The following is an 8,694-nucleotide window of genomic DNA, read 5'->3' as shown; positions in this document are numbered from 1 at the left end:
ATATATATATATATATATATATATATACATACCTATGTATTGTTGTAACCCTTGTTGCCACTGTTGTAATCCTTAAATGTCGGTTTGTTATAACACCTACTTCGGTATAGCAGTATAGTTATTAGACCAGTAAAGACACAACTAATCTATGACCATCTACTTAGTACTCTCTCTATATATACTGACCGACGTCACCTATTTATAGTGAGTATCACATACTACTCGTCACGTGGGAGGGGTGTATCATTATTACCATTATCCCCATAACATTTCCATTTTCAAGTTTTTCTTTTTTCTTAATGTCATTTTATTTCTTTCAATAGCAATACATTTTTATCACCCCACCTCCCTTTTTTGAGTTTCATTTCTTAGTTATACATTTAATATTTTTTCTGTTTGGCTTCCACTTTCAGGAACTCCGTGCATTTTTCTTTTTCTTATGCTTGTGGGTCTGGGTTCAATCTCCCATAGTGGCGTTGGTGCTTGAAAGGTATAATATAACCATTCCATTGGTTCTTCCATTTTCTTGGGTTCACTCTCAACGAATCTCTTTTTCGGTTGGTTCATGTGTCTCTTGTATACGCCTTTTCTACTATTTACTAAGTATAGCACTTTTCCTATGCGTTTGGTAGTCACACTATCTTCCCAACTCTTCTTTATGTTCTTATATGCCCTCACAAATACCTTTTCACCAATTTTGAAAATTCTTGCTGTATTCTCCATTGCAAATTTTCTTTTCTTGCCAGATAGCAATTTTTCGAAGACTGATATTACTTTCCTCACAAACATCAGCTCCGCTGGTGACATACGTGCTGGTGTGTTTGGATTTGGTGCCATGTGGTATACTCTCAAGAATTGTTGTAGAGCTACTTCATCCGTGACTTCCTTATCCGACATTTTTAGGGCTTGCTTGAAGGTATCAACAAAGCGTTCTGCTTGTCCCTTAGATCTATGATTGTATGGCGCTGTAGTTACATGTTCTACAGAGTTCTTTGAGCTACGCATAACTCACGATTTTTGATCTGTCAAGATACAGTGTAGATTTTTCGACTATTTTCCACTTTATTGCATGTGGTGTGGCTTTTGACTTCAAACCCCATACGTGGCGAACCAACTTAGTATCTTTACTTTGTCCCTGTGTCGAAAGGAAGATATATGGTTGGCATAGCGATTTTTAAGTCGCCTTTACATAGTTCGTTATAGGTCTTCTTATCGCTAGTGTTATCATCTAGCGTTGCTGTAATTTCTGCCTCATGTATGAAGGATTTAAACATACATCCCTGGTCGAGTGAACATGATCCTGGTTCTCAACAGTTACAAGTGGGAGTGGGCTCTTGGTGGTGTTTGCTTGCGTAGCGAGAATTAGCTGTGACTTCATGAGGCAGTGTCCATTGCAGTGTTTACTTCGTAAGTTGTGAAATTTGTGTTTTTGTAATCACGTATATGCTGTAATCTGTGATTTTCGCATGAACAGGAATTTGGAACGAAGAGCCAACGTCTAATATTGCCTTAACCTTGGGAAATCTGCAACGGAGACATTGAGCATGCTTCAGCAAGCTTACGGTGTCGAGGCAGAGGCATTTCAGAAGTGGAAGAACGTCCCTGGAAGACGATGAGCGATCTGGAAGACCCTCTACGAGCGCCACCGCTGGAAATGTGGTATTGTGCATCGATAATTCGTCTCCCAGGGCCAGATCGTCAATCGAGAGTTTTGTTGGAACGTGTTGAAGAGTTTGAAGGAGGACATTAGGTGAAAGCGACCTGATCTGTGGAGCGTAAAGAATTGGATTCTTATCGATGATAATGCATCCTGCACTCGAGCTCTCCACTTTCGTGAGTTTCTTGCAAAAAACATGGTATCGCTTCTGCACTCACTTTAATCACCATATTTAGCACCTGCAGACTCCTATCTCTCCTCCGAGGTGAAAATGCAGTTCAAAGGCCGCCGTTTTAATCCTGTTGTCAAGATCCAGAGCGAATCACGGAAGGTTCTCTACTCATTTATGGAAAATGACTTCCAAGCCTGATTGCAGGCCTAGTTCAAATTTACTGAAAACAAGAGACAAAGACAGGTGAAGGAACAATAAGCAGGTGTATTAGTTTAACACTCGGGAAGAATGGAAAAGTCTTTATATATACATATGTAAGTACGTACGTATGTATGTACGTATGCATGCATGCATGCATGCATGTATGTATGTATGTATGTATGAATGTATGTATGTATGCAGGTAGGTATCCAACTACAGATAGCACTTTGAACAGAAATAACTTATTTTATGCTATTCTTTCTAATTTTTCTAAGGACATGAACTTGCATTTTTGCAAGTTCCTATTTTTGTTGCAATATGGTAATTTTATTTCTAGGTGATTTTTATAAAATTTTTCCTTGCTGCATTCTTATATCTTTGTTACTGATTTTAGTTTTTAGAAAGCAACCATACTGGGGTACTGTCTTAAAAAGTTTAAATCGATTATATCAATTCTGTTATTTTGTACTTGTCTTATACTTAATTCGTTGAGTTTCAATCATTGTCACATAATACAAAATATCGATTATCCACTGAACGTGAATATCTTTATGATTGCTTCTTCTGTTAGAAGTTGCAGCCAAATCACCTTCAGGTCACCCCTGCTATCTTAAAAAAAATGTACACGTTGGATAATGTGAACCTAAATAAAATATAACTGTTAAAGTAAACATTAATCCAAGTGAATGTCAATCCATTTGGACTGAGAATATAAAAGTATGTTCCAAAATATAGCAAGTTCATTTAATCCAGCACTCTACAGTTTTTATCACTCAACTACTTTTAAAGTAAAAATAAAGAAGAAAGCAATATTACATTAATTGCATTCAAATCTGTTAAAATCTATATCAGTGGTTCCCAAACCTTTACAGTGTGCCACCCACCTTTTGATGACCAGGCCACATTCCTAAGGTCCCCTCCACTTATCACTAGAAACATAAACCACTTTCTGCAGCAAATATAAAACAACTGTATTTCACAAATAAAATTTAACCTAATTAACCCATCATTTGTTTTTGTTTTTTTTTTTGGTGGTGGTGGTGATGAGGGGGTTAACATTTATTGCACTCTTGGCCATCCTGTTATCGCCCTACTTTTCTTTAATACTTCGCTGGATTCCGCCCCCCCCCCAACAAAGCAATACTGCCCACTTTGGGAACCATTGGTCTATGCATAGAGTGGAAAGCTTTTTAGAGCTAGGGTCAAATTGCAAGTTGCATATGAATCTGTAGCAGTGATAAGTTGTAAGAAAAATAATGGATCTTTCATTTTAGAAATTCAGAAATATGCAATATGTATGAAAATACTGCATTGATTTTAAGGCTCAAAGACATTTTCCACATGTGTTTTTAAGAAAACTCCTCCTCAGGCAATTTCTGAATTGAATTTATATTAGCATTTTTAAAGCAATGCAGTTATATAACTTACGCATTATTTCTGAATTGCAATATATTCCAGGAAATTAATTTCAACACAGAAATAGTTGGATTTCATATATACATTCACAGTTCCTGAGAAATTAATTAATTTTATTAATTTAATCAATCAGTTAAAAGACATATGATGAAAACCTTTTGTGTTTATATTTCTAAAAGGTAAACTATCTATAGTTTTCAATTAATTTTCAGTATAATCAAGAATTTTAAGGAGCTAATTAAAATTAGATGTAATTTTATTTTGTCCTTCATTTTGTTTATTACCAGGTCAGCTTTGGATAAGTAAACCTATGATCAAAGGTAATCTAGCCATGACCATCATGCCTTTTCAAGCATATTTTATTTCAGACTACTGAAATTTTAAAAAGATGGTTGGTTGTAATTTGATCAACTTTAATTTCTTTTGAATTTGTCTATCCTATAAAAATTCTTTTAGTTAATGTAAATTTCGTATACATGGGAAATTTTGCATCATTTTTCATATTAAAATGAGATATTTATCACAGTTTTAATTTAAATATGAATACTTCTGCACAAGTAATGTCAGACAGATTGGTAGTAAATGGATTAAAATATCATTACCATTAGGATTTCTTTTCTCTTTGATTTTTGGTATTTACATTTCTGAATAATTGTATTACATATTTTAAAAACATACTAAATAACGTTTTTGTTCTTTTGCATTAAGCCCCTTCACTGAAATTGCACATGATTCTCTTCCCCGTGCTTACCTCTTATCAATGACACTCACTACTTCCTCCTCAACAAAAGCAGCATTTACTTAAAGCCAAACTGACAAATCTATTATATATACCTCAGCACTGATTAAGAATGCAAGCTCTGTTCACTTCTCAACTCACCTATTAACACACATTACTTCTCAGCTAACATTTGAAATTCAATAAACCATACAATTCAAATCACTTCAGTCATTGTAGATCCTTTGGATTTATTACCAACTATAAAGAATTGGTAATTGAACAAAAGACTGATATTTGGATTTCTAACATGCTACTTGGAAAATTAAATTCATTTCATTAAATAATGCAGATGCTGAATTTTCAATTAACAAATGAAAACATTATATACTATTTCACACAAATACAGACTCGCAAATACACATACTATAGAAATACAATTTCAACTAGTGTTATCTTATCAGGGAAAAAAAGTAAAAATAGTCATTTTGCAACACACTATTGTAACCAGTTACAAATAAGCTAATGATGAAAATCATTGCATACATCTTTTTCTTTCTTCTTTACATCACTACAAACAATACTGCTTTCATCTATAGAGTGACTACTCATATGAATGAAGATTCCTGATCTTTTCTTTCGATGTAGCCTATTCAATTAGCTGCAACAACAGCAGTAGAAGCACTAGCAGTAGTTAAACAATTGCCAAATCATTCTTACTCTGTAAATTTTCTACTATCACTAGTGATCTGGCTTAGATCCAGTAGATTAATCAACTGTACATCACACAGAACACTCCTTAAAATATAAGATGCTCTTCTTTGATATTTTTAATTTATTTTTCTTACAGAATTTTAACCTTCTAGCGATAATTCAAGAATGTTGCAGAAATAAATGGAAATAATAGTCATAGGAAATGAAATGGTCAGATTTTTGGATGCTTATCTCCATTATATAACTCTTGAGTGAATTAGGTCTTTGAGTGGAAGGTCTGGTTTTACAGCAATTGTTTTGTAATTTATTATTGTTGTTGCTGTTATTATTATTATTATTATTTCCCTTTGATATCAATGCATATACCTTTCCCTGCCAGGTATCGACCAGACACCTAAGGTAGATATTGTCATATAACACTGGTAGTTATCAACGTAGTGTAGCAATAAAAACGTATAAAATTTATTTCAGACTTAGTATATAGAAACGTAAATCTAAATAAAAAAAGGAAAGTATAAATGAATGGAATTCAAAACCAACTATTTTTGTATTATGGAAAATAAAACTTAAGTTAAATGTGAGCCATGCTGTTGTGGGTGATTCTTTGAACTTCATAAATATTGGATTTACCAGGGTTATTTTCAAGAAACTCATTTTCTCTTTCCTTTACGACAGAAAGCATACCTGTTCCAACTTGAGTTGTCTGTCTCTTTAATTTCCACATTCTGCAAAATCTTGAAATAATGTGAATAAAGCATTACTTTTGAGAGTAATCTGAATGCTAAAATCTTTAAAGATAATATCAAGCTGATTGACACTTATGGTGCAGTCTGTGCAGACCAGGGGTTGCCAATGGGTGTCCGAGGGATTCCCAGGGGTTGGTGAGGAATTACAAAGGGTTGATGATAGCCAAGGGGTCGAATGGCATGCAAAAGACCACCTCACCCAGATGAACTGCTTGAAGTACTTAGTCAGCACCATGAAACATGGAAATGCATAAGACATTTTTCACATTTTCTAACTGTGAAAACAATTTCATAAGAATTGAAAGTTTAATACTGTATACTCGTACACATAGTTTTAAATCTAAAATGTGTGTCATCTTCAATAGAATTTCTTAATTTGTCATACATGTATATTTTAGCGAACATAGGGTAGGGTATTAAGATGTTTTAAATGAGGAGGGTAGTCAATGTAGAAGGAGAAGTGGCTAAAGAGGTTGATGGTTGAAAATGTTTGGTGACCCCTGGTGTAAACTGTAAAATATCATAGCATCAAATGAAATGCTTAGCAGCATTTCTTCTTAATCAGTACATTCTCAGTTCAAAGACCACTGTGATCTATTTTGCCTTTCATCCTTTTTGAGGTTGATAAAGTAAAGTAAGCAGTTAAGTATTGAGGTCACTTACATCAACCCTTCCTCTAAAAATTTCTGGCATTGAGTAAGAATTTGAAACTATCATTAAGAAAGTGAGATGACAGAATTATTAGTACACTACACAAAATGGATACCAATGTTTTGTCCATTTTTAGGTTCAGGGTTAAAATTCTGTCAAGGTCACCTGTGCTTTTCATCTATAGGAAAGTTGGTTATACATCATTAGATGTATACCTGACTTTCCTATATAAAATTAGAAATTAAACAGAACGCTGAACTCCAGACTATCAACTTAAACAACATTTATTCAGGTGGTAAATATATACATCTTTAGCTCTTGTTTGTTGTTACAGCTTCTGTGTGTGTGAGCATAGTTGTTAGGACGTTGGTATGTAGATGTAAGCGAGCTGTCGAGTGTAAGTCCGAAAGATGGAGAGTGACAGCTAAACACGTCCATGCTCTATTGCTGACCAGCAAGAAGGTGATTGTCTCCAGGTTGGAATGTTGAAGACACTGCTTGACACGTCCATGCTCATGGCCGGCCGACCGAGAAAGAGATAGAATAGAAGCGGGAATGCTTGGTTGTTTAATTCCACGCATGCGCACGGCGTTACTACACATCCTTTTGAGATTGATAAAATAAGTACCAGTTCAGCAATAGGGATGGTATAATCAAGCTAAACCCCTCCTGCAAAATTTCAGGCTTCATGCTATTTGTAGAAAGGCTTATTATTATCATTATTATTGAGTGAGAAAGCAGTGCATGCCATCAAAGTGACACTGGGGTACAAATATTTGAAGCCTAGTATACCCATTGTGACTACCTGTCTGATAAGAGTACATCAGGCAAATACATCACAACCATATGCACACAACATGGTGATCTTGTATCAAGATAAACAGCACATGACCTTATAGGTGGGGGACCAGTTAGAATTTTCTTCAGGTAGAATAGACCATCCTACTCAAAAGGTCCCTGAATAAGGGATGTTTTAGGATGTTGAATGAAACACCCATGTTTCCAGAGATGAATTATTCCAACCCTTAAGAATTCTTCTGAATGCGTGGCGAGGATGCTTCCTCACTACTTCTGCTCATGATCAGAGATGCACATATCATCAACTACTATTGGACATGTTCAACTGGTTAAGGTCAAACAACTATCCAGTAAATCTGTGGTATTGAGCAGAATATTTGCTGTAGCCCATTTTTATGCCAAGACAAAACAATGTACATGATAACATTTCCAGTCAGTTAAAATCGGAATTATTATTATTATTATTATTGGTATTGCCTTTGCACAGCTTCTAACGCTGAAGATGTACTACAGTGTCAGCTGTTCACTACCAGTGAACTAAGGTAACACCTCTTATTTTTTGAGCACCATCCGGAGTATTCGAGTGTTTCCAAGGAGTGTTGTTTTCTGCAAGTGCTCCACCATTATTGCAGCCCCTATTTGTTCCATATACTTCGCAAGACTTATAATCACTGTTCCGAGGGCTTCAACAATTATTTGTACCACTACCACTTTTTTCATTACCAAAACTGCTTTACCTCCCAAGCTAACCTGTCATACCTATCGACTTTTCTTTCTTCCTTATCACATACTTTGTTGTCAGCTGGGCATGCTATATCTATGATCCAACATAATTTGCTTTCTTTCTCAATTAAGACTATGTCTGGCTTCCTATTCACTATCTCGTGGTCGCACTGAATCATAAAATCCCACAGGATCTTTGCATTATCATTTTTGATGATGCCTTTGGGTTTATGGTTATACTAATTTTTTGCTTTGTCATGTTCATACTTGTTGCAAATTGTCCAATGGACAAGCCTTGCTATATTGTCGTGGTGTCTCTTATATTCCTTCTGGGTTAGTGGTATACATTGGCTGGTAATATGCCATATGGTTTCACCATTTGGTCCACAGATTCTGCACTTATCACTTTCCGCTGTGTTGCCTATTCTACATTTTATGTAGTTTGTTCTTATTGCTTGCATTTGTACAGCACAGATTAGAGCCTCTGTTTCCAGTTTTAAATCACTTTTAGTCATCAATAGCCAATCTTTTTTCTCTGTCTGTCTTATCTTCAACATCCCATGCATTCTTTTGTTTCCCCATCTGTTTTCAGTTTCATTTGTTTTCAATTTCTTGTATAGTGCTTTATCTTTGCAATCTTCCATCCTACACATGCTTCACCTTCCTACTTCTAATAATTGTGGTTCTGTGGCATTGTTTACATACCATGCTATGTTGTTTTCTTTTGCTCTAATGCTGTGTTCTGTTCACATGCAGTAAGTCCTCTTCCCCCTCTTTTTCTTGGTACATACAGTATGTCTGTGTCACTTCTTGGGTGGAGTATCCCATATCTAGTTAGCAACTTCCTTGAGAAAACAATCATTTATATATATATATATATATATATATATATATATAT

The 8,694-nt window shown here is 35.1% G+C and overlaps 1 protein-coding gene across 1 annotated transcript; it reads right to left on the bottom strand.

Annotated features, from left to right (window-relative positions):
- Window positions 1–372: 372 nt before the first annotated feature.
- On the bottom strand, window positions 373–1,005 carry LOC106872698 (uncharacterized protein K02A2.6-like). Its single transcript, XM_014919776.1, has one exon. The coding sequence runs from the start codon at window positions 1,003–1,005 to the stop codon at window positions 373–375; it is 633 nt and encodes a 210-aa protein (XP_014775262.1).
- Between the last annotated feature and the right edge of the window lie 7,689 nt (window positions 1,006–8,694).

This window comes from Octopus bimaculoides, chromosome 4 (assembly GCF_001194135.2).
Source record: "Octopus bimaculoides isolate UCB-OBI-ISO-001 chromosome 4, ASM119413v2, whole genome shotgun sequence".
Classification (NCBI taxonomy): Eukaryota; Metazoa; Mollusca; class Cephalopoda; order Octopoda; family Octopodidae; genus Octopus; species Octopus bimaculoides.
The sequence above is the reverse complement of the archived record's forward strand: the minus strand, read 5'-3'. Positions and strand labels throughout refer to the sequence as shown.